Source organism: Neoarius graeffei, chromosome 10 (assembly GCF_027579695.1).
Source record: "Neoarius graeffei isolate fNeoGra1 chromosome 10, fNeoGra1.pri, whole genome shotgun sequence".
NCBI classification, from domain to species: Eukaryota; Metazoa; Chordata; class Actinopteri; order Siluriformes; family Ariidae; genus Neoarius; species Neoarius graeffei.
In genome coordinates this window covers 45,348,451-45,375,563 of record NC_083578.1, presented here as the reverse complement: position 1 = coordinate 45,375,563, position 27,113 = coordinate 45,348,451, and the positions used below count along the sequence as shown (strand labels likewise).

Here is a 27,113-nt window from a genome sequence, read left to right as displayed (position 1 = left end):
CCTAATATTGTAGCAATTTCTCGGATGGGTTTTTTCTGTTTTTGCGGCTTAAGGATGGCTTGTTTCACCTGCATGGAGAGCTCCTTTGACCACATGTTTTCTTCACAGCAAAATCTTCCAAATGCAAGCACCACACCTCAAATCAACTCCAGGCCTTTAATCTGCTTAATTGAGAATGACATAATGAAGGAATTGCCCACACCAGCCCATGTAATAGCCTTGGAGTCAATTGTCCAATTACTTTTGGTCCCTTTAAAAACAGGTTTAAAGACATGTTAAGAAGCTGAAACTCCTAAACCCTTCATCCAATTTTAATGTGGATACCCTCAAATGAAAGCTGAAAGTCTGGACTTTATGTCCATTATATAACTATAACTTGAATATGTTTCAGTAAACAGGTAAAAAAACAAAATTTGTGTCAGTGTCCAAATATATATGGACCTAACTGTAGGTCTAATAGAACAGGATGACGATAGCCACTACAGAAAAGAGATAAACTCCTTTGTTGAGTACTGTTACAGTCATTTTCTAGAGCTTAATGTCAAGAAAACAAAGGAACTAGTGATTGACTTTAGAAGAAACAAGAGATCCACTGAGGCAGTGGAAATTAAAGGGGCAACTGTAGAAAGAACGAACACATACAAATACCTGGGTGTTGTCCATTATATAACTATAACTTGAATATGTTTCAGTAAACAGGTAAAAAAACAAACTTTGTGTCAGTGTCCAAATATACAGTTGTGCTCATAAGTTTACACACCCTGGCAGAATTTTTGCTTTCATGGCCTTTTTTCAGAGAATATGAATGATAACACAAAAACTTTTTTCCCCACTCACGGTTAGTGGTTGGGTGAAGCCATTTATTGATAAACAACTGTGTTTTCTATTTTTAAATCATAATGACAACAAAAAACATCCAAATGACCCTGATCAAAAGTTTACATACCCCAGTTCTTAATACCGTGTATTGCCCCCTCTAACATCAATGACAGCCTGAAGTCTTTTGTGGTAGTTGTGGATGAGGCTCTTTATTTTCTCAGATGGTAAAGCTGCCCATTCTTCTTGGCAAAAAGCCTCCAGTTCCTGTAAATTCCTGGGCTGTCTTGCATGAACTGCATGCTTGAGATCTCCCCAGAGTGGCTCAATGATATTGAGGTCAGGAGACTGAGATGGCCACTCCAGAACCTTCACTTTGTTCTGCTGTAGCCAATGACAGGTCGACTTGGCCTTGTGTTTTGGATCGTTGTCATGTTGGAATGTCCAAGTACGTCCCATGCGCAGCTTCCAGGCTGATGAGTGCAAATTTGCCTCCAGTATTTGCTGATAACGTGCTGCATTCATCTTTCCTTCAACTTTGACCAAGTTTCCTGTGCCTTTGTAGCTCACACATCCCCAAAACATTAGCGATCCACCTCCGTGCTTTACAGTAGGAATGGTGCTCCTTTCATCATAGGCCTTGTTGGTACCTCTCCAAATGTAACGTTTATGGTTGTGGCCAAAAAGTTCAATTTTGGTCTCATCACTCCAAATTATCTTGTTCCAGAAGTTATGAGGCTTGTCTCTGTGCTGTTTGGCGTAAATTTTTGTTGGTCTAACTGACCATGGTTTGGTTTTAACAGAGCCCTTGATTTTCCATTTGTTAATCACAGTTTGAACACTGCTGACTGGCATTATCAATTCCGTGGATATCTTTTTGTATCCCTTTCCTGTTTTATACAGTTCAACTACCTTTTCCCATAGATCCGTTGACAATTCTTTTGCTTTCCCCATGACTCAGAATCCAGAAATGTCAGTGGCTGGATGAAAGATGCAAGAGTCTGTCTGGATCCCAGAAACTCACTCAGCTTTTATGCACACGACACTGATTACAAGCAAACAGATCACAGGTGAGGATGTTACCTTTAGTAGCCATTCAAACCCATTTGTGTCAACTTCTGTGCATGTTATCAGGCCAAAATCACCAGGGTATGTGAACTTTTGATCAGGGTCATTTGGGTAGTTTCTGTTGTCATTATGATTTTAAAAAGAGAAAACACAGTCGTTTGACAATAAATGGTTTCACCCAACCACTAAGCATGAGTGGAAAAGATGTTTTTGTGTTATCATTCATATTCTCTGAAAAATGGTCAAAGGATCATAGATTCTGCCAGGGTATGTAAACTTATGAGCACAACTGTATATGGACCTAACTATATGTATTTTTCAGCAATTAAAATAAAGCTAATCAGAAAAAAATTGGAAATTAATAGGAAAGGGTATGTCATTACAAGCGTGGAATGTCTGAGGAATGTCCAAGAGTTTAGGGGGTTAAGGTTGAATTAAAATATGTGTTTCAATATATTTTCATTGTGATAAGGTAAATAACTATTATATTTTTCCATAGGAATATTCTGCACAACAAAGGCGGACATATGTTTGTCTTCCCCATGTCAGAATGGAGGCACATGCATCAAAGCAATGGCTGACTATACATGTTTATGCCCAGAGGAACCACTTATCTATATAGGCAAAGACTGTGAGCTACTGTATGATGCTTGTGTGCATGTCAACTGTCATAACTGCATCAGCACCCTAGGAATAGATAACTACTTCTGTCCATGTCCAGAGGGCTTTGAAGGCCCTGACTGTGCTCATAACTTGGACAACTGTAAGAGCAACCCATGCACTGGAATAAAGAACCGCTGTGTGAATGTGGTTAATGGATATTCCTGTCACTGCCCTAGTGGCTACAGTGGCGAGGACTGCCAGACTCATGTGATGGACTGCTCAGATAATCCCTGCTTTAACAATGCAACCTGCATACAGGCATCACATGGCTATGAGTGCAAGTGTGGTCGTGGTTTTCAGGGGAACTACTGTGAACATAATATTGACGAATGCCTGTCTCAGCCTTGTCAGAATGGTGCCATCTGCCTTGATGGTATTGATGTGTACCACTGCTTCTGTGTGCCTGGATTTCAAGGTTACAACTGTGAGATAGACATTAATGAGTGCGCTTCCCAGCCCTGTAAGAACAATGGAATATGTACTAATGGGAAGGACCGTTACGTCTGTGAATGTCTGATAGGGTTCACAGGTAAGTACTCTGCTGCATTTCTAGTTTAACAATTAATCAGCTTGTCAAGCACACCACTAAAACATCTGTATTATTGAAAAATTGAATCTCTATCACATTGCCTCCATCTCTAATTTGCACACATGCACACACTATCATGAAGATCCCCAAATATGTGAAGATGCTTTTTATTTTTCTTTCCATGGATATTACAGACATGGACAAATTTGTTGGTACCCTTCCATGAAGAAAAAGAACCCACAGCTATCTCTAAAATAACTTGAAACTGACAAAAGTTAATGGTATCCATCATTGTGTCAGAGTGCAGGCACTTATGGATGCGAGCGCCAGGGAGACCGGGGGCTTCGCAAACAGCATGCTGAGCCAATCATAGAGCTGGAATCGTAGTCTGAAAAGGAATGAGAGGAATGAGCTGAGCTGAGCTGCGCCGGCAGGAGATGCGGGGTGTGTTAGGAGGGTCTACAACATAAGAGCAGCAGGCTGCGTCATCCTGGTGTTGAGGTCGCTAAGCACCTGCTGATGTTCACCTAACAAGTTCCCTTGAACATTGAGTGCAGCCTGCTTCGACTCCTCTGCTGCATCCATGGTGAGGCGAAGTATCCTGTCAGAGTGCAGGCACTTATGGATGCAGGCACAGGGGAGACTGGGGGCTTCGCAAACAGCATGCTGAGCCAATCATAGAGCTGGAATCGTAGTCTGAAAAGGAATGAGAGGAATGAGCTGAGCTGAGCTGCGCCGGCAGGAGATGCGGGGTGTGTTAGGAGGGTCTACAACATAAGAGCAGCAGGCTGCGTCATCCTGGTGTTGAGGTCGCTAAGCACCTGCTGATGTTCACCTAACAAGTTCCCTTGAACATTGAGTGCAGCCTGCTTCGACTCCTCTGCTGCATCCATGGTGAGGCGAAGTATCCTGTCAGAGTGCAGGCACTTATGGATGCAGGCACAGGGGAGACTGGGGGCTTCGCAAACAGCATGCTGAGCCAAATCGTAGTGCAGGAATCATAGTCCGAAAACAAGTGAGGGTCAGTTGATTAGAAAACAATACAATGGAGAGTGGGCAAAAGATGAAGTCGAGGATAAATGTAAACATGGGTCATAAACTGGAAACCAGGCGGAAAACAAACAGCTCGGTAAAGTTAGACAGGGGGGTTACTAGACAATACGTCGCGAAGAGGGGAAGTGAGAGCTGAGTGTGTGTGTGTGTATATATATATATATATATATACACACACACACACACACACACACACACACACACACACATCGGGGTTGTGTCCATGTGTATATATACAGTGGTGCTTGAAAGTTTGTGAACCCTTTAGAATTTTCTATATTTCTGCATAAATATGACCTACAACATCATCAGATTTTCACACAAGTCCTAAAGGTAGATAAAGAGAACCCAGTTAAACAAGTGAGATAAAAATATTATACTTGGTCATTTATTTATTGAGGAAAATGATCCAATATTACATATCTGTGAGTGGCAAAAATATGTGAACCTCTAGGATTAGCAGTTAATTTGAAGGTGAAATTAGAGTCAGGTGTTTTCAATCAATGGGATGACAATCAGGTGTGAGTGGGCACCCTGTTTTATTTAAAGAACAGGGATCTATCAAAGTCTAATCTTCACAACACATGTTTGTGGAAGTGTAACATGGCACGAACAAAGGAGATTTCTGAGGACCTCAGAAAAAGCATTGTTGATGCTCATCAGGCTGGAAAAGGTTACAAAACCATCTCTAAAGAGTTTGGACTCCACCAATCCACAGTCAGACAGATTGTGTACAAATGGAGGAAATTCAAGACCATTGTTACCCTCCCCAGGAGTGCTCAACCAACAAAGATCACTCCAAGAGCAAGGCGTGTTAGTCGGCGAGGTCACAAAAGACCCCAGGGTAACTTCTAAGCAACTGAAGGCCTCTCTCACATTGGCTAATGTTAATGTTCATGAGTCCACCATCAGGAGAACACTGAACAACAATGGTGTGCATGGCAGGGTTGCAAGGAGACAGCCACTGCTCTCCAAAAAGAACATTGCTGCTCATCTGCAGTTTGCTAAAGATCACGTGGACAAGCCAGAAGCCTATTGGACAAATGTTTTGTGGATGGATGAGACCAAAATAGAACTTTTTGGTTTAAATTAGAAGCGTTATGTTTGGAGAAAGGAAAACACTGCATTCCAGCATAAGAACCTTATCCCATCTGTGAAACATGGTGGTGGTAGTATCATGGTTTGGGCCTGTTTTGCTGCATCTGGGCCAGGACGGCTTCCCATCATTGATGGAACAATGAATTCTGAATTATACCCGCAAATTCTAAAGGAAAATGTCAGGACATCTGTCCATGAACTGAGGTGGGGTTTACATTAGACCGTATCAGCGGATCATCAGATTAACGTTTTTAAAACGATTAGTGTGCACACAGCAACACCAATACACGATTCGCGTGCACACAGCAACACCAATACACGGATACGCTCGGCTCCGCAGGCATCCTGCGCTCCAAATCACTCCGCCCTGAACAGCGAGTGCCCTCTGGAGGGTGCGCACTCCGGCCCTGCGCAGCTCACAGAGCGCGCGAGTGAAGTGCACGAGCCACGATTCGGGACTGAGCCGCTGTGTGTGTGATCCCAGTGCATATCACTTACCACTTGTAAGTGGAAGGATGGCAAGCCTAAAGACAATCATAACTACACAATGGGCAGTATTTGCATCAGTATTTGCAGTATTTTCATACTTTTATACTCTTTAATGAAAGGTGATACAAGGCGGAAGTCCGCGCCGTTTTTCAGCAGTCGTGTCACATGACCAACGCCAGCGAATCAGGAAGGTGGATGTCACAGTGACGTTGTCCAATGACGACGCCAGCTAGAGCTCAGCACAGCGTATCCGCGTATTCTCAATGTTTACACAGCACTGGACCAGACACGATCTAGATTGAATACGTGGACCCTGGCGGATTCCCGTTTCCCGGCGTTTCCAGGCGGTTTAATGTAAACAGACAGTGCATCCGCGAAGAAAACGAGACAGATACGGTCTAATGTAAACTTGGCCTGAATCTCAAGAGAAGGTGGGTCATGCAGCAAGACAACGACCCTAAGCACACAAGCCGTTCTACGAAAGAATGGTTAAAGAAGAATTAAGTTAATGTTTTAGATTGGCCAAGTCAAAGTCCTGACCTTAATCCACTGGAAATGTTGTAGAAGGACCTGAAGCGAGCAGTTCATGTGAGGAAACCCACCAACATCCCAGAGTTGAAGCTGTTCTGTACGGAGGAACGGGCTAAAATTCCTCCATCCGGTGTGCAGGACTGATCAACAGTTTCCGAAAGCGTTTAGTTGCAGTTATTGCTGCACAAGGGTGTCACACCAGACACTGAAAGCAAAGGTTCACATACTTTTGCCACTCACAGATATGTAATATTGGATCATTTTCCTCAATAAATAAATGACCAAGTATGATATCTTTGTCTCATTTGTTTAACTGGGTTCTCTTTATCTACTTTTAGGACTTGTGTGAAAATCTGATGATGTTTTAGGTCATATTTATGCAGAAATATAGAAAATTCTAAAGGGTTCACAAACTTTCAAGCACCACTGTATATATATATATATATATATATATATATATATATATATATATATATATATATATATATATACACACACGCACACAACCCCGATTCCAAAAAAGTTGGGACAAAGTACAAATTGTAAATAAAAACGGAATGCAATAATTTACAAATCTCAAAAACTGATATTGTATTCACAATAGAACATAAACAACATATCAAATGTTGAAAGTGAGACATTTTGAAATTTCATGCCAAATATTGGCTCATTTGAAATTTCACGACAGCAACACATCTCAAAAAAGTTGGGACGGGGCAATAAGAGGCTGGAAAAGTTAAAGCTACAAAAAAGGAACAGCTGGAGGACCAAATTGCAACTCATTAGGTCAATTGGCAATAGGTCATTAACATGACTGGGTATAAAAAGAGCATCTTGGAGTGGCAGCGGCTCTAAGAAGTAAAGATGGGAAGAGGATCACCAATCTCCCTAATTCTGCGCCGACAAATAGTGGAACAATATCAGAAAGGAGTTCAACAGTGTAAAATTGCAAAGAGTTTGAACATATCACCTACAGTGCATAATATCATCAAAAGATTCAGAGAATCTGGAAGAATCTCTGTGCGTAAGGGTCAAGGCTGGAAAACCATACTGGGTGCCCGTGATCTTCAGGCCCTTAGACGACACTGCATCACATACAGGCATGCTTCTGTATTGGAAATCACAAAATGGGCTCAGGAATATTTCCAGAGAACATTATCTGTGAACACAATTCACCGTGCCATCCGCCATTGCCAGCTAAAACTCTATAGTTCAAAGAAAAAGCCGTATCTAAACATGATCCAGAAGTGCAGACGTCTTCTCTGGGCCAAGGCTTGTTTAAAATGGACTGTGGCAAAGTGGAAAACTGTTCTGTGGTCAGACGAATCAAAATTTGAAGTTCTTTATGGGAATCAGGGACACCGTGCCATTCGGACTAAAGAGGAGAAGGACGACCCAAGTTGTTATCAGCGCTCAGTTCAGAAGCCTGCATCTCTGATGGTATGGGGTTGCATTAGTGCATGTGGCATGGGCAGCTTACACATCTGGAAAGACACCATCAATGCTGAAAGGTATATCCAGGTTCTAGAGCAACATATGCTCCCATCTAGATGACGTCTCTTTCAGGGAAGACCTTGCATTTTCCAACATGACAATGCCAAACTACATACTGCATCAATTACAGCATCATGGCTGCGTAGAAGAAGGGTCCGGGTACTGAACTGGCCAGCATGCAGTCCAGATCTTTCACCCATAGAAAACATTTGGCGCATCATAAAACGGAAGATACGACAAAAAAGACCAAAGACAGTTGAGCAACTAGAATCGTACATTAATAATAATAATAATAATAATACATCTGTTTTGTATAGCGCTTTTCATGGTACTCAAAGACGCTTCACAGGAAGTTCAAACATACACACACACACACACACACACACACACACACACACACAGATACAGCAACAAATAAATAGTAGACAAAGAAAGAAAAAAAATATATATAATAAAAAATAAATAAATAAAAAGTATAAAGTCCACCAAATAGGGGTCAGGATGTAATTCCCGTGGTGTAGCAGCCACAGTCCCACCAAAAGGCGCACGAAAACAAGTCCCACATCTCCAGCACTGCCGCCGCGACGCCGTCAGCAACATCACTTGAACACCACGCCATGGATCCACAAAGCAAGCAGAGAAGCTCCGCCACGCAGAGCGCTGGTGTGTCCCAAACCACCTGCACAGCGGCTGCGACACCACCGAGCAACATCGCTCGGAACATCACGCCAAGCGTTAGCGCAGAGTGCTGGACAACCATGAAGTAAAATGAGCAACGAGCTCAATGCAGTCCACAGCTAGGAGCGCAGGCATCGCCCACGGCGAACCAAGGCCTGGAGGGAACCGATGCCCAAAACTAGGTCCGGAGCTACACCACAACCGGTGGAGAAAACACTCAAACAAACATCAAACTACACAAACACACAGAAAAAAAATAGAAAAAGAAATAAAATAAAACAAAAAACAAAAAAAGCTCCGGTGAGAAGCGGCAGCCAGAACGCGCACGACGTACTCTCAACTGGAAACGGAAAAAAAAAAAATTAGACAAGAATGGGTTAACATTCCTATCCCTAAACTTGAGCAACTTGTCTCCTCCGTCCCCAGACGTTTACAGACTCTTGTAAAGAGAAAAAGGGATGTCTCACAGTGGTAAACATGGCCTTGTCCCAACTTTTTTGAGATGTGTTGTTGTCATGAAATTTAAAATCACCTAATTTTTCTCTTTAAATGATACATTTTCTCAGTTTAAACATTTGATATGCCATCTATGTTCTATTCTGAATAAAATATGGAATTTTGAAACTTCCACATCATTGCATTCCGTTTTTATTTACAATTTGTACTTTGTCCCAATTTTTGTGGAATCGGGGTTGTATATAAAATGTGTGTGTGTGTGTGTGTGTGTGTGTGTATATATACAGTGGTGCTTGAAAGTTTGTGAACCCTTTAGAATTTTCTATATTTCTGCATAAATATGACCTAAAACATCATCGGATTTTCACACAAGTCCTAAAGGTAGATAAAGAGAACCCAGTTAAACAAATGAGACAAAAATATTATACTTGGTCATTTATTTATTGAGGAAAATGATCCAATATTACATATCTGTGAGTGGCAAAAGTATGTGAACCTCTAGGATTAGCAGTTAATTTGAAGGTGAAATTAGAGTCAGGTGTTTTCAGTCAATGGGATGACAATCAGGTGTGAGTGGGCACCCTGTTTTATTTAAAGAACAAGGATCTATCAAAGTCTGATCTTCACAACACATGTTTGTGTAAGTGTATCATGGCACGAACAAAGGAGATTTCTGAGGACCTCAGAAAAAGTGTTGCTGATGCTCATCAGGCTGGAAAACATTACAAAACCATCTCTAAAGAGTTTGGACTCCACCAATCCACAGACAGACAGACTGTGTACAAATGGAGGAAACTCAAGACCATTGTTACCCTCCCCAGGAGTGGGCGACCAACAAAGATCACTCCAAGAGCAAGGCGTGTAATAGTCGGCGAGGTCACAAAGGACCCCAGGGTAACTTCTAAGCAACTGAAGGCCTCTCTCACATTGGCTAATGTTAATGTTCATGAGTCCACCATCAGGAAAACACTGAACAACAATGGTGTGCATAGCAGGGCTGCAAGGAGAAAGCCACTGCTCTCCAAAAAGAACATTGCTGCTTGTCTACAGTCTGCTAAAGATCATGTGGACAAGCCAGAAGGCTATTGGACAAATGTTTTGTGGATGGATGAGACCAAAATAGAACTTTTTGGTTTAAATTAGAAGCGTTATGTTTGGAGAAAGGAAAACACTGCATTCCAGCATAAGAACCTTATCCCATCTGTGAAACATGGTGGTGGTAGTATCATGGTTTGGGCCTGTTTTGCTGCATCTGGGCCAGGATGGCTTGCCATCATTGATGGAACAATGAATTCTGAATTATACCAGCGAATTCCAAAGGAAAAAGTCAGGACATCTGTCCATGAACTGAATCTCAAGAGAAGGTGGGCCATGCAGCAAGACAACAGCCCTAAGCACACAAGTCATTCTACCAAAGAATGGTTAAAGAAGAATAAAGTTAATGTTTTGGAATGGCTAAGTCAAAGTCCTGACTTTAATCCAATCAAAATGTTGTGGAAGGACCTGAAGTGAGTAGTTCATGTGAGGAAACCCACCAACATCCCAGAGTTGACGCTGTTCTGTATGGAGGAATGGGCTAAAATTCCTCCAAGCCGGTGTGCAGGACTGATCAACAGTTACTGCAAACATTTAGTTGCAGTTATTGCTGCACAAGGGTGTCACACCAGATACTGAAAGCAAAGGTTCACATACTTTTGCCACTCACAGATATGTAATATTGGATCATTTTCTTCAATAAATAAATGAGCAAGTATAATATTTCTGTCTCATTTGTTTAACTGGGTTCTCTTTCTCTACTTTTAGGACTTGTGTGAAAATCCGATGATGTTTTAGGTCATATTTATGCAGAAATATAGAAAATTCTAAAGGGTTCACAAACTTTCAAGCACCACTATATATATATATATATATATATATATATATATATATATATATATGTGTGTGTGTGTGTGTGTGTGCATGCTAAGTGATTGCCGGGTGAGAGACAGGTGTAATTAATAGTCAGGTGACAGAGGGCACTGTGACTCTTGGGACTTGTAGTCCGGAGCGGCCATGATTGGAGGCTGCTCCAAACTTGTGTTTTCAGCACCGTTACTGACACTGTTTATTCCATGTTTAACACAAATCAGACTTTACTTTTGATTTTTGATTCAACTGAATATTTTACATCACAAAACAAATGAAAATGCCATTGACAAGAATGATGGTACCCTTAACTTAATATTTTGTTTCACAACCTTTAGCGGGGCGACATGGTGGCGTAGTGGTTAGCGCTGTCGCCTCACAGCAAGAAGGTCTGGGTTTGAGCCCCATGGCCGGCGAGGGCTTTTCTGTGCGGAGTTTGCATGTTCTCCCCGTGTCTGCGTGTGTTTCCTCCGGGTGCTCCGTTTTCCCCCACAGTCCAAAGGCATGCAGGTTAGGTTAACTGGTGACTCTAAATTGACCGTAGGTGTGAATGTGAGTGTGAATGGTTGTCTGTGTCTATGTGTCAGCCCTGTGATGACCTGGCGACTTGTCCAGGGTGTACCCCGCCTTTCGCCCGTAGTCAGCTGGGATAGGCTCCAGCTTGCCTGCAGAGGTGGAAAAACTGGATTGACAAAGTAAAAGTCCTGCTTTGGTTTTCCTTCTGCCTGTGCTCTCAACACAGGTGATTTCACCAATTGGCTCATCAACCTGGCTTAGGGGATGTGGTAATTAGGATCAGCTGGTTCATTGAATTGGCTGGAGCAAAAATATGGCAGGGTTTTTACTTTCTGCACCCAGGTTTTTCCACCTCTGCTTGCCTGCGACCCTGTAGAACAGGATAAAGCGGCTACAGATAATGAGATGAGATGAGACAAGACAACCTTTAGCAGCAATCACTGCTAACAAGCGATTTCTGTAACTCTCAATGAGACTTCTGCAACTGCCAACAGGTAGTTTGGCCCACTCTCCCTGAACAAACTGCTCTAGCTATCTCAGGTTTGAAGGGTGCCATCTTCACACTGCATGTTTCAGCTCTTTCCAGAGATGTTTGATAGGATTCATATCAGGGCTCATAGAAGGCCACTTCAGAATTGTCCAATGTTTTGTTCTTCACCATTCTTAGGTGCTTTTAGCTGTGTGTTTTGGGTCTTTATCCTGTTGGAGAACCCATGACCTGAGACAGAGATTTCTGACAGTGGGTATCTTGTTTCACTCCAGAATGCCTTCTTAGTCTTGAGATTTCATTGTGTCCTGCATAGATTCAAGGCACCCCATGCCAGATGCAGTAGAACAGCCCCAAATCATAACCAAGCCTCCTTTGTGTTTCACAGTAGGTATGGTGTTCTTTTCTTTGAAAGCTTCACTTTTTCTTCTATGGACATAGAGCTTATGTGACTTGCCAATAAGCTTGAGTTTTGTCTCATCTGTCCAAAGGACATGTTCCCAGAAGAATTATGGCTTGTCAATATGCATGTTAGTAAATTCCAGTCTGGCTTTTTTGAAGTTTTTCTTTCAACAATGGAGTCCTTCAATTGAACTCACTGTCACTCAAAAAGTGATGGATAGTGCAATCAAACATTCATGTACCTTGATCTTGGAGTTCAGCTTTTATCTCTTTGGAAGCTGTCCTTGGCTCGTTTTCTACCATTGGCACTATCCTTCCGTTCAATCTGTGGTCGATTTTCTTCTTGTGGCCATGTCCGTGAAGGTTGGCTACAGTCTCATGGAACTTAAACTTCTTAATAATATTTGTAACTATAATGACAGGAACATCAAGCTGCTTGGAGATGGTTTTATAGTCTTTGCCTTTGACATGCATATCTGTAATTTTCTTTCTGATCTCTTCAAACAACTCTCTCCTTTGCTTTCTCTGGTCCATGTTCAGTGTGGTGCACATGATGATATCAAAAGTGATGACTTTTCTCCATTTAAATAGACTGAATGACTGATTATAAGATTGAAGACACCTCATCTCATCTCATTATCTCTAGCCGCTTTATCCTTCTACAGGGTCGCAGGCAAGCTGGAGCCTATCCCAGCTGACTACGGGCGAAAGGCGGGGTACACCCTGGACAAGTCGCCAGGTCATCACAGGGCTGACACATAGACACAGACAACCATTCACACTCACATTCACACCTACGGTCAATTTAGAGTCACCAGTTAACCTAACCTGCATGCCTTTAGACTGTGGGGGGAAACCGGAGCACCCGGAGGAAACCCACGCGGACACGGGGAGAACATGCAAACTCCACACAGAAAGCCCCTCGCCGGCCCCGGGGCTCGAACCCAGGACCTTCTTGCTGTGAGGCGGCAGCGCTAACCACTACACCACCGTGCCGCCCCCTGAAGACACCTGTGATGCTAATTAAGGTTAAATAATTAGTTTGAAATATCACTGTGCTCTAGTTATTTATAATCTTTTCTAGGGGTACCAACAAATCTGTCCAGGCTATTTTGGAATATCTTTGTAAAATAAACAATTCCTTTTCACACTTTTTTTTGCTTTACTCTATGGCATGCAAGCATACATGAGAAAATTGCTTTTAATTTCATCACTTTTCAGGCGGAATAAAGCATTGTTTCAGTGAGCTGTAAGGATACCAACAAATTTGTCCACATCTGTATTTAGACTGCTCACGATCAAGGTCAAGATAAGATACATGTATTTTCACATACAATTTAAAATAGTAAGCTGAACATGACTGACAGAATATGAGACCTTAAAAATACTATAAAGAGCAGTAATCAGTAATAAACTAAACTTACACAATATTTGGTGTGACAAAACATTGCTTAAAAAAACATTAGTAGTTTCAGGCTGAGTATCTGCTAGAGTTCTTCTGGACACTTTGTCACACTTGCTTCTTTGCTTGCATGCAAATCCCAGCAGCCTTTATTATGTATTTTGTCCAAAAAGTGGTTTGTTAAGTAATACTTTATATGACTAAAGTTTGTGGACACCTGACCATTACCCCTATATGTAGGCCTTCCCAAACTGTTGCCACAAAGTTTGGAAGAATACCATTTTATGGGATGTCTTTGCATGCTATAGAATAACAGTTTCTCAATTGAGGTATTTCACCCACATGACCAAGTCACGTGACGCAGCCATTTTGGACGGCACGCTTAAGTCCTTCAGTGCAAGGCGGTATGAGATGGTGGAGACCTTTGCACATTTTAACAAGAAAGTAAGCTGTGATTCGTGTTAAATTGGATCTGTCTTTTATCACAAACACTGTACCCAGCCTTGGTATGGAGCCCTGTTTATTTATTTCTGTGTCCCGTTTCTTTCTAGCCTCTGTTATTGCGTTTTATGTCTGATGTCTGCTACATGCAACCCTAGACAAATTAACACTGCCTTGTTTCACTGCTCAGATGGGTTAACAAACACTGACCCATTTACTTTTTGCTATATATTTTATCAAAATTGCGTTAACTGATAAACTAACCTGAAATGAAATGATCACTGCAAAGTCTGGAGTACTCTGTTGGCTCCCAATCCTGTCTCTTCACAGCTGCAATCCATTTGGCCCTCTTGTCTGGGTCAGTAGGAAACCGGTAGTGATGTGTCAGTCGCGAACGATCCGGTTCAAAGAGCCGGATTGAAGTGAACGACGGGAGCCGGCTCTTTGGTAGGAGCCGAGTTGGGGAGCCGAATTAGTTTTTTGTCCTTAGGTGCCTCAGAGAGAGAGACTTTCACAAAAAAAGTTACTGTCCGATTGCGTCTTTGTGTTGTCTATTACCATTCGAAGGAAAAAAAGTAGCATGGTGTACGCCTACTTTTTTTGGTTGGGGGGGTTGATGTCATTCACAGCTGCGAAAATACGAAAATTGGTGTAATGCTTAAAGCTGTGGAGCGCAGGGGAGAGGAGTCTGTGAGGCACCTGAGGAGGGGAAAATCAGCTGTGTATTTTATATTGGTAATATAACACAGTTTTGCATTATGTTTGTGAGAAAATAATTTATTAATTGGTAAGTAAGTTTTATTTCTATAGCTAGAATATTGTTACACTGCTATACTTTACAAAGCTTTACAATGGCTACAAAAACTAAAAAATAAAATGGAAAATATCCTATTGATAAAATATAAATAATAATGTAATTAATTAACTAGTTAATTGCAGCAATTAAATCAAAAATAAAATCTCAGGAGCCGTTTGGGAGCCGAAAGAGCCGGCTCCTTATAGTAAGAAGAGCCAAAAGAGACGGCTCCCGAAAAAGAGCCGAAATTCCCATCACTAGAAACCGGTAAAAGGAGCGTCCTGCACGCTGTCCCTGTCTGTTGTGGCAGCCCACAGCACAACAAGCAAACACCATGGTTATTTATAGAGTGCTTACTGACAAATTAATCTATTCTAGGTGTCTGTAACACGTTTTTTTCAAGCTGGTTCTCCCTCTCTGTCTGCAGCGTTAGTATGTAGCTTGACGTTCAAAATGGCGGACACCAGGGCGTCACGTGACCCTGTGATGTCAGGTGAAATACCTCAATAATGCAGAATTCATAAAATAAACAACTAAATATTTTTATTTGGTTTAAAAAACCCTTTTTTTCATTGTTGTAATTGGAATCTAATTTTTCTATATGATTTCCTTTTTGATTTGATGTATGATATGATTTTTTTTTTAATTGCAGGATTGAACTGTGAAGTTGAGATCAATGAGTGTGACGAGACTCCATGTCAGAATGGTGCTACATGCCATGACTATGTGGGGTTATATACATGCGAGTGTGTTCCTGGATTTGAAGGCATCAGCTGTGAAGTGGATATCAATGAGTGTATCAGTGTGCCATGCCTCAACAATGGCTCATGTATTGATTTGGTGAACAGGTAAGAGTTATTAGGCCCCCATGAAACACTGGCTAGCTTTATTTAAAAGGCTTTAAAAGGCCTTTATGATTATTGCAGTCAGAAATAACATTGTAAAATAGATTCTGTATGCTACACTATGAACCAGTAGTCTCGTGAAGTGCCATCATGAAAACCACAATGGTTAGAATTCCTTCCGAGTTCACAAAGGATATCAGATCAGATGTCTGGTATTTACACGCTGTAATCTCCTGCTATGTGAGGTATGTGTCTTGGGATATGATGATGACATACAGTCCCCTACTAAAGTCTACTTTTGGAGGGGAGTATATACCAGAGTTTTTCTCTGGCAGTTATGAAGAGTCACACTGAGTTAACTATATTTAAATTAGGTGAGAGCTGGAAAATACTAAACTTGACACTGTTGTTTCATTGAGGACTATCAGTGAAACAAATTTTATATAATACTTGAGTGTCATGTAGAGCTATGTAGACTTGTTGATATCTCACAACACTTCTGTCAATAAATTATCACACTAAAAGGGATTAGAACATGTGTAAAGTATGATTGTCTTTCCTTTTTTGATTTGGGCAAAACATAGCAGCTTTAAATGATACAGCTTCTGAATAAAGCTACTGATAACTGCTATAGCAACTAACCAGACCTAATGGAGTGTCTCTTTGAATGACTGATTCGTCACCCAGAGCTCACTAAATGTAAACATGACTCAATTCTATCTTGCACCATCCATCCATCCATCCATTATCTATATCGCTTATCTATCAGGGTTGCAGAGGAAGCTGGAGCCAGTCCCAGCTGACTTTGGGCAACACTCAAGGCAGTTCGCCGATCTATTGCAGGGCTAAAACAGAGATGAACAACCATTCACACTCACATTCACATCTATGGGCAATTTATAGTAGCTAGTTGACTTGTGGGAGGAAACCGGAGCACCCAGACAAAACCCACGCAGGCAAGGGAGAACATGCAACCTCCACACAGAAAGGCCCCAGTTAGCCTTTCTGGGTTCGAACCCAGTGACTTCTTGCTGTGAGGTGACAGCCATGGCACCACTGTGCCGCCTTTATCTTGCTAGGCATATCAGATGCTTGCTGGCCGTGCTGTGAAAATTGTGCATTTAAGTTTCCAAATCTGTCATTGCTTAACTCTTGAACATTTTCTATCATGAAAACTATCAGTAAAAAAGCTTATAATCTCTGCTTTCCAAATAAATTAATCTTGTTAAGATCTGTTCAGTACTTTGGGAGTAACGGCAGGTTGAAGTTGGTACAACAGAGTAAAAACTCTGCTCACATGACGTCAGGAAATGGCCGGTGCTTTTTGAGTCACAGGAAGGTGGTCAGGCTCTCTTCTGATTGGCTTCCGACTGGATTACTTGTGAATATCAATCAGATAACCTTTATATGGATGTTCTCTAGTTCTCATTGCTTCTGATAAAGTATTCAGCAAAACTTTCCCTCAGCTAGTTATGATTCATGGGAGACTTTGAAGTAAGTTTTCATAGCTTTACTGACGTATTTTTTCAAATCAAATTGATTCATGTAAATAAATAAGTATTTTAGAATATAACTGTAGTTATTTTGATAAAAAATATTGAGATCTTCGTGGTCGGAATAATATTAAAAAAAAAAAAACTGGAAGTTAGAAACACGAGTGTCATTTTAAGTTCAGTTAAATGGAATTGTTTATTGGCTGTGGCTCAAGGTTTTTTGGAGGTTAGCCTTGAAAGCTGAATATTAATTGAAATATAATTTATATTCTTTCATTTAAACACTAGTAGGCCCTACTTTTGAGAAACATGAAGGCCTACAGAGCACAAAGAGGGTATTAGAAATATTCTTTTATCACTTTATTTTGATAGAGAATGGTAGATGTGAATGACATTCAATGCTTATTGATGCATTTTTTTATAATTGTATTTGTAATTTGTAATTGTAATTAACACTGATTTCTCCTTCTTTCTGATGTGTAAATGAGAGTTAAGATCAGCTTTATATTACACAAATAAAGCCATTTGGTGAAACTTTGAAGAAGAGAGTGTACCGATGTAATGTTTTTACCTAATTAACATAATTGATACTAATTAAATATTAATTTGCACAATTTGTTGTTACAGATTTTTAAACTTTGTATTCAGTATATCATATATATTTATTTGAGAGGATTCTCGAGCAAATAATGTGCATGAAATTGCTCGCTTTGCGAAGTCAAGCAGACAAAGGAAGTCCATGTGTGCATGCACAGGTTCACCTTGACCATGCACTAACAGTTGCATCATCTTGTTGCTAAATGAACAGCTGATCACACCGAGGTGCTTGCTGACTTTTGCTAATATTTATTAGTTTGGTCCTGTGTTTCCTTTCCAACATAATGTCTTTTCTTCTCTCTTCCTGTTACGGTAGTCGGTCTTTCATGTTTCATTTGCACACTCACGTCCTCCATTTTTCTCTCCTGTTTCAAATTTGTATCCCACAGTGCCTTGCATGAATGGGGAAAGCCCACCACATGATGCATGACATAGTATCTTGAATTGGGTCATGTTGAAGCAGGAAATAATAGCAGAGACCTTAGGACAATGTGGCCCTAAATTCATTAATTGTTCTGTTAAAAAAAGAAATAAAATAAAATTGGAAGTCTGTGATTCGAATTCAGTAGCTTTCGGTCCACTAAACAAAAATAATTGGGTGTCAGGGAAAATTATTTTTATGACCTACACTTGAAAAAGCTGAAAGGCAGTCTATCTTTAAATTAAAAATAAACTTTTACAACAACAATAATTTATCCATTTTATAAGTTATGATATTGTTAAAAATAGGCTTACGTAGGCACAGCCATTTGTGCTGAAACCGAATATGTGAATATGTGTGTGTGTGCGTGTATTCACTGCTTCAGATGGGTTAAAAGCAGAGAAAGAATTTCACTGTGCTGTATGTGTGACAAATAAAGGCTTCTAATTCTTAAAATCTAATGAGAAATTTTCTGTAACCATGTGCCTTTTACTAACAATAAAATATGCAAATCAACAGATTTCATTTTTATGAAGTTTAAATCTCACTCGGCTAGATAACGCATACACAGTACAGACACAGATATCTGTAAACAGTATCTGTTGTCATAGCAACGTGATTCTTGCCATCTAAAAAGATTGTTTTTATTCACTGAGAAAAATAAACAAAAGCATGTCATAAAAATACAAAGGAAAACAAAAAATAAAAACAACTGTGAGTAGCTGGCAATGTAGCATTTATTGGCAGAAAAAGGCTCCCAAAGGCTGGGTATGGGTCTGCTCTCTGTTTACGTGTGTGTGTGTGTGTATCCAGCTAACTTTCCAAGAGGACAGGGCCAATGATTATCGTGGGCAATTTTTCTGTGCATGTAGGGCAATTTTGTGCACATCACTATAGACAAAGAATCCATCATGAAAATTTAGCCATACTGGGCAACTATGCAAGGTAGATAACTTTCTCAAAATAAAGATTAGATTATATTCACCTTTGTCATTGCACATGTCACAGGTACAAGGCAACGAAATGCAGATTGTATCTAACCAGAAGTGCATAGCAGTAAATAACATAAGTGTAATATACAAATAGAAATGTACAGAAATTGCAGGATATGGAATAGTATAATGATATGATATTTACAGTATGTACAAATGTGTGATATGAATGTACTATAATGCAATGGTATGATATAATATAGATATTTGCAGTATATACAAAATGCGGTATGAATAAACAGTAGTGCAAATGGTGATAGTGCAGTGAAGTCAGTTGAAGTCAATTCAGTTTGATGGGGGGGGGGTTGGTGAGTGTGTGTGTGTGTGTGTGTGTGGGGGGGTTCAACAGTGAGACAGCTGAAGGAAAAAAATTGTTCCTGAACCTGGTAGTTTTGGTCCGAAGGCTCCTGTAGCACCTTCCAGAGGGCAGGAGAGTGAACAGTTTGTGTGCTGGATGGCAGGAGTCTTTGTTGATGTTTATGGCTCTCCTGAGACATCGTTTCCTGTAGATGTCCTCAATAGCAGGAAGTGAGGCTCCCATGACACGCTGGGCGATTTTCACCATCTTCTGCAGTGCCTTCTGGTCCGAAACAGAGCATTTCCCATTCCAGACTGTAATACAGTTGGTTAGAATGCTCTCGATGGTACAGCGGTAGAAGTTCACCAGGATGTCTGAAGAGAGATGGTTTTTCTTCAGAGTCCTCAAGAAAAAGAGATGCTGGTGAGCCTTCTTGACTAGGTTGGAGCAGTTGGTTGTCCAGGTGAGGTCCTGCAAGATGTGAATCCCCAGGAATTTGAAGCTGGTCACATGCTCCACTGCTGCACCATTGATATGGATGGGTGTGTGCTTGTCAGCATTCCTCCTGAAGTCCACGATGAGCTCCTTGGTCTTATTGGTATTGAACAGCAGGTTGTTCTCACTGCACCACACAGCCAGGTGGTCCACCTCCTCCCTGTAGGCTGACTCATCGTTGTCCTTGATGAGGCCTATCACTGTGGTGTCATCCGCAAACTTGATGATGGTGTTAGTGTAATGTACAGGTCTGCAGTCATGAGTAACAAGGGAGTAGAGGAATGGGCTCATCACACAGCCTTGTGGTATGCCAGTGTTTAGGATGAGGGTGGAGGAGCAGTGATGGTCCAAATGAACATGTTGGGGCCTGTTCGTTAGAAAATCCAACAACCAATTGCAGATGGGAGCACTGATGCCCAGATCTGTGAGTTTGGTGATGAGCTTAGAGGGGATGACAGTGTTAAATGCTGAAATGAAGTCTATGAACAGCATTCTGGCGTATGTGTTGCCATTGTCCAGGTGCAAGAGGACAGACTGCAGTGCTATGGAGACTGCATCTTCTGTGCTCCTGTTCTTGCGGTAGGCAAATTGGTGGGGGTCCAGCATGGAGGGAAGACAGGATTTGAGATGTGCTAGGACCAGCTGCTCTAAACACTTTGTAATGATAGGGGTGAGTGCTACTGGGCGGTAGTCATTGAGACATGCTGGAGTGGAGTGTTTTGGTACTGGCACGATGGAGGTTGTCTTAAGCAGGTCGGAACAACAGCTTGGGCCAAAGGCATGTTGAATAAGTCCATCAGGACCCCCGCCAGCTCCCCAGCACATGTTTTGAGCACACGTCCAGGGATGCCATCAGGGCCTGCAGCTTTGCATGAATTGCTCCTGCTCAGCACTGCTTTGACATCAGTGGGGGAGAGTGTTAGGGGTTGGTGGTCTATAGTCAGCCTTGCCCTGGATGCAGGCTCCTGGTTGTCCTTCTCAAACCAAGCATAGAAATTGTTGAGCTCATTGAGAAAGGAGATATCAGAGGATGGGAGGGAAGGGTTGTTGGACTTGTAGTCACTGATGACCTGAATGCCTTGCCACATACGTTGGGGGTTGGAGTTGGAGAAGTGCTTCTCAACCTTATGTTTGTAGCAATTCTGTTTGTAGCCTTCTTGATGCCACGCTTCAGGTCAGCTCTGTAGGCTTGTACATCTCCTGATCTGAAGGCAGTGTTGTGGGCTTTCAGCAGTAGACAGACATCTCTGTTCATCCAGGGTTTCTGATTTGGGTACAAGGTGATCAATTTCTGGGTGGTGACGCTATCTATGGTGGTGGAGATGTAGTGCAGTACAGAGAAAGTGTAGTTCTCGATGTCTGTGTGGGAGTGACAGGTTGCTTGAATGGCAAACATATTCCAGTCTGTGTGTTTGAACTGGTCCTGCTGCACAGAGTCTGTCCCCTCTGGCCACACTTTTATTGTCTTCAGTATGGGTTTCACACGTTGGATGAGTGGTGAGTACTTAGGGGGTGAGAAACAGAGAAAGGTGGTCTGACTGTCCTATGTGGGGGAGGGGTGTAACTTTGTAAGCTCCAGCTATGTTGGAGTAAACATGATCCAGTTCTTATTTCCTCTTGTGTGGCAGGTAACATGTTGATGCAGTCTGGGAAGTACTGTCTTCAAGTTGGAGTGATTAAAGTCACCCGCAAAAATAAAGGCAGCCTCTGGGTGCATTTCCTGCTGTTTGCTAATGCATGGGTTAAAGTTTTCCGTCGTGTGATGGATTTCCGTCAACTGAACTCTCCCAAGGCCAAATGTGAGGTCGGTGCTGATCTGAGGAGAATTAAAATGACGGGTGGTTGGGTAGAGATTGGGTTATAACACTGATGTGTTGCAACACCATCAACTATCAGCAGGGTTTATTTAACTTTTTTGTTTTTGAGCCATGCTTTGTGTCGTTCATTTCCTATGTTTGATCATGTTTAAACGTTCGCTGTCTACGGTGCGGCATTAAAAAAACATGCGCTGTCAAAATTGGCAAAATACATTCCCATGTGCTTGGCGTGCTTGTGTCTGACCATTTCTGTTTTGTATTAAATTAAATCTTGCCAAAATTACTTAGTTCAAACCTGTACATATAGAAATAGAGCATGTTAAAAAAAAAACGAAAAAATAAACCCCGGAAAGCCCGCTCCTCTGCTTCAGCCAGACTTGAAGACCCGACGGTGCAATGCTTGCAGACTGTCAGAAGTAATTAGACCTAAATTTATAACTAACAAATCAGCAGACGCCCCAACAATTATTATTTTCGTTAGGCCAATGTGTAAGGTATGTTAGAACTGTGCCTTATAGCCTACGTTATATCACAATTTAAAGGACGTTTGAGGAGTTGGAGGCTGCGAGCGCAATGATGTTCCGACATGCGCTAAACTTTATTCCCTGAAAATCATACACCAGCGTTCAATGCCCCAAACAGTCAAAATATCTAGAAGACTACGGTTAAATAATAATCATAGCCTACTAAGTTAAATTATGTCAAAACATCTGTTTCTGGCCTATGAAATGATGGAGGAAAATGAGAACGAACGCAAAGTAGATAGCAGCCAACTTCACGCGATCTTTTAGGTAACTTAACACTCGTGTTGGCCACAATATTTCTCTTAATAAAATCTTGAATTGTTTTTGAAGTCGTATTCAACACAAAGGTCAAATTATAATTTTAATTTTAATGTAAGCGAAGATCCAAACTTTTTTTTATATTGACGTCGAGCATAGAGGAGCATGTCATTCTGCTTTCGGTTTCGGTAGCATGGATGCGCTTTACATGAAAGAAGGCACTGATGTGTCTGCCATCGATAAAGGTGTAAAACAAGTGGAGGTGGGCTTGGCTGTACGAAATAGGTGAAAACGGAAAGCCATTTAGTTCATGGTGCAAAAAACTAAACATTCCAGGTGCTTGCATTTGTGTGGTTTGCCACAAAAAAATAATATACGGAAGCAATAGAAAGAAAGTGCAATAAATTGAATATATTAATCCATTAATTAATTGATAATAAAGTTATCAGTTCTAAGTTAATCATTCTCAGAATTTCATCGAAATCCACCCATAACCCCCCCTGTAGAATTTCATCGAAATCCACCCATAACCCCCCCCCGTAGAATTTCATCGAAATCCACCCATAACCCCCCCCGTAGAATTTCATCGAAATCCACCCATAACCCCCCCCCTAGAATTTCATCGAAATCCACCCCCCGTAAATTTTCAGTCAAATATATTTTTTTTGCTTTAATCCATGCTAATGGCTGCATGCAATTCTCCCATTACAAGCTTAGCATTAGCGTCTGGTGGTGTATATACAGCAGTAACTATAACTGATGTGAGTTCTCTTGGAAGATAAAAAGGTCAACATTTAACCACGAGAAACTCCACGTAAGGTGAGCAGTGTGTCTTGGTGATAACAGAGTTTGTACACCAAGCTCTATGTATATAAATACACAAACCTCCGCCTCTGATTTTACTGGAGTCATCTACAGTCCTATCTGCACAGTGAGTGTGGCGTCCTGCTAACTCAATAGCACTGTCCAGAAAACTGCTGTTTAGCCATGTCTCTGTAAAGATCATGACGTTGGAATCCATAATCTGTTTATTTTTGGTGATGCAGTGTTGTAGTTCATCCATTTTGTTTGCCAGAGACCGGACATTAGCATGGAAAATGCTGGATAAAGGGAGCCGATGCGGTGTTAGCCTTAGCTTGACTCGTAGCCCCCCTCGCTTACCCCACCTTTGTTTATGGGCCCAATGCCGTCTGCGAACACTTCCGCCCGCCTGGAAAGAGTGAGCAGCCTCCGGTGTTCTGGAGATCTCCGGGATGAGTCGAAGATTGACGATAAAGCTGTTGGAGTTTCGTGATTCAATGTCCAAGAGCTCCTGTCTGCTGTAAGATGTTAAAGCAGTGCTGTACTGAATGAACAGTCCAGTAAGGAGCAGATAAAACACCGCTAATTCACAAAATCTGGAGAGACGCTGAGCCTCGCATTGTTCATGCGCTGCCATCTTGGTCGAACTAAAGTAAGCAAATCTTAAACTTCTTAAAAGGTCTGAAAAGTTTTTTTTCTGAAAAGTTAAACAGTTTAATACAATGCTTCATTATGTCACGTCTGCATGCATTCATACTTGGCAGTCCTCAAACTGTCACTCTCATCTTCCCGCATTTGCCCTCTGAGCAAGCAGCGCGCACCGCAAGGACTATTTCACTATAAACCTGTTTCTGCTCAGAGCGCAATCACAGCACATGCATGTAAGGACTCCAAACACGAATAACAAAGCAAATGAATTTAGCTTTGATTATATGTCTGTATTTTGCACAAGTCACTGATAATATGGTGCATTGGGATTATTAGTTTTAATTTATATTAGTACAAAAATATTATCGAATATAGATCTGAAAATCATCATCATCTAAAACAAGATCATGGGTGAAATATAGACCAATAATATTAGGCCTATTGACGTACAGCAACCTAACTGTAAAAGTCTAATTTTTAGATTTATTGCTCTATTATAATATTAACCATTTGGGGTCGAGAGCTTTGCCGGTGAAGCTTGACAATTTTAGAATGAGTAGGTCATGTATTTAGATAAATATCTTCACAAGTTTTATCATCATCATGATAAACATATTGACAGAAACTTTATACTTTACACTTTCCTATGTGCTCACTGCCAAATAATGTTATGGTTTTTAAATTGCCTAAATGAGATGAAACATAGAATTTGTCACCTTACTCAGTCACACCCGAGTCAGAGCGCTGAGCATGCACTTATGCATTCATAAAAGACTATTCACATGGTAACGTCATGATAATCACTTTCACTCTTTCAGTTTCGATTGGTTTCTCTTTCAAGGTGGGAACGCCAACCGTAAACAGGATAAAATCTGTCAGCCATAGTTTAGGTTATTTGGAGGTAAAACTTGTGACATAAAACTTGATGGCACGCGGATTTTATGCGCTTTGGATGATTCAGGACAGTGGTTCAATTCATGATTCATTTCATGAGTCAGGACAGCAATTCAATTCAATCTTGAGAACTGTGACACTGATGATGAGCGGTGCCTTTTTTACTTCGACTTGATCCAGCTGAAGATCAACTCGAGTAAGTGTAAATATTTCTTCTATTTATTATTAACAGATTGGTTATGTGTGCGCTGTAGTGCATACAGTGGTGCTTGAAAGTTTGTGAACCCTTTAGAATTTTCTATACTTCTGCATAAACATGACCTAAAACATCATCAGATTTTCACACAAGTCCTAAAAGTAGATAAAGAGAACCCAGTTAAACAAATGAGACAAAAATATTATACTTGGTCATTTATTTACTGAGGAAAATGATCCAATATTACATATCTGTGAACTGCAAAAGTATGTGAACTTCTAGGATTAGCAGTTAATTTGATGGTGAAATTAGAGTCAGGTGTTTTCAATCAACAGCATGACAATCAGGTGTGAGTAGGCACCCTGTTTTATTTAAAGAACAGGGATCTATCAAAGTCTGATCTTGACAACATGTTTGTGGAAGTGTATCATGGCACGAACAAAGGAGATTTCTGAGGAACTCAGAAAAAGCATTGTTGATGCTCATGAGGCTGGAAAAGGTTACAAAACCATCTGTAAAGAGTTTGGACTCCACCAATCCACAGTCAGACAGATTGTATACAAATGGAGGAAATTCAAGACCATTGTTACCCTCCTCAGAAGTGGCTGACCAACAAAGATCACTCCAAGAGCAAGGTGTGTAATAGTCGGCGAGGTCACAAAGGACCCCAGGGTAACTTCTAAACAACTGAAGGCCTCTCTCACATTGGCCAATGTTAATGTTCATCATTCCACCATCAGGAGAACACTGAACAACAATGGTGTGCATGGCAGGGTTGCAAGGAGAAAGCCACTGCTTTCCAAAAAGAACATTGCTGCTCATCTGCAGTTTGTTAAAGATCACATGGTTAAGCCAGAAGGCCACTGGAAAAATGTTTTGTGGATGGATGAGACCAAAATAGAACATTTTAGTTTAAATGAGAAGCATTATGTTTGGAGAAAGGAAAACACTGCATTCCAGCATAAGACCCTTATCCCATCTGTGAAACATGGTGGTGGTACTATCATGGTTTTGGCCTGTTTTGCTGCATCTGGGCCAGGACGGCTTGCCATCATTGATGGAACAATGAATTCTGCATTATACCAGTGAATTCTAAAGGAAAATGTCAGGACATTGGTACATGAACTGAATCTCAAGAGAAGGTGGGTCATGCAGCAAGACAACAACCCTAAGCACACAAGTCATTCTACCAAAGAATGGTTAAAGAAGAATAAAGTTAATGTTTTGGAATGGCCAAGTCAAAGTCCTGACCTTAATCCAATTGAAATGTTGTGGAAGGACCTGAAGCGAGCAGTTCATATGAGGAAACCCACCAACGTCCCAGAGTTGAAGCTGTTCTGTATGGAGGAATTGGCTAAAATTCCTCCAAGCTGGTATGCAGGACGAATCAACAGTTACCGGAAACATTTAGTTGCAGTTATTGCTGCACAAGGGGGTCACACCAGATACTGAAAGCAAAGGTTCACATAATTTTGCCACTCACAGATATGTAATATTGGATCATTTTCCTCAATAAATAAATGACCAAGTATAATATTTTTGTCTCATTTCTTTAACTGGGTTCTCTTTATCTACTTTTAAGACTTGTGTGAAAATCTGGTAATGTTTTAGGTCATATTTATGCAGAAATATGGAAAATTCTAAAGGGTTCACAAACTTGTCAATGCGCATATCAGCTCATCCAAACTAAGTACTGGTGGGAGAACATGATATCTGAGATCAACAAGTTAATCTCCTCCTGCTCCACCTGTGCCCAAGCCAAGGCACCCCAGGCTCCACCCATGAGTAAACTCTTTCTGCTGCCTACACCTCAAAGATCCTGGTCCCATCTGCTATAGATTTTATCACAGATCTACCCAAGTCTCAGAAAAACATAGTCATCATGGTAGTCAGTAACTGGTTCTCCAAAGCGTTAAAGCTCATCCCCTTGCCTGGCCTGCCCATTTGAAACCAGCAGTTTCAAATCAAAATCCTTTTCTCACATGTCTTCTGGTATTATGGGACCCCCAG

General features: G+C 41.1%; 1 protein-coding gene across 1 annotated transcript in view; it reads left to right on the top strand.

Annotated features, from left to right (window-relative positions):
• crb2b (crumbs cell polarity complex component 2b) overlaps positions 1-27,113 on the top strand; it is a 179,266-nt gene that overhangs the window by 6,820 nt on the left and 145,333 nt on the right. Inside the window, exons 2-3 of the mRNA XM_060932713.1 lie at positions 2,384-3,076; positions 15,477-15,672. Of these exons, the coding sequence (XP_060788696.1) occupies positions 2,384-3,076; positions 15,477-15,672 (889 nt within the window). The remainder of the gene's footprint in view (positions 1-2,383; positions 3,077-15,476; positions 15,673-27,113) is intronic.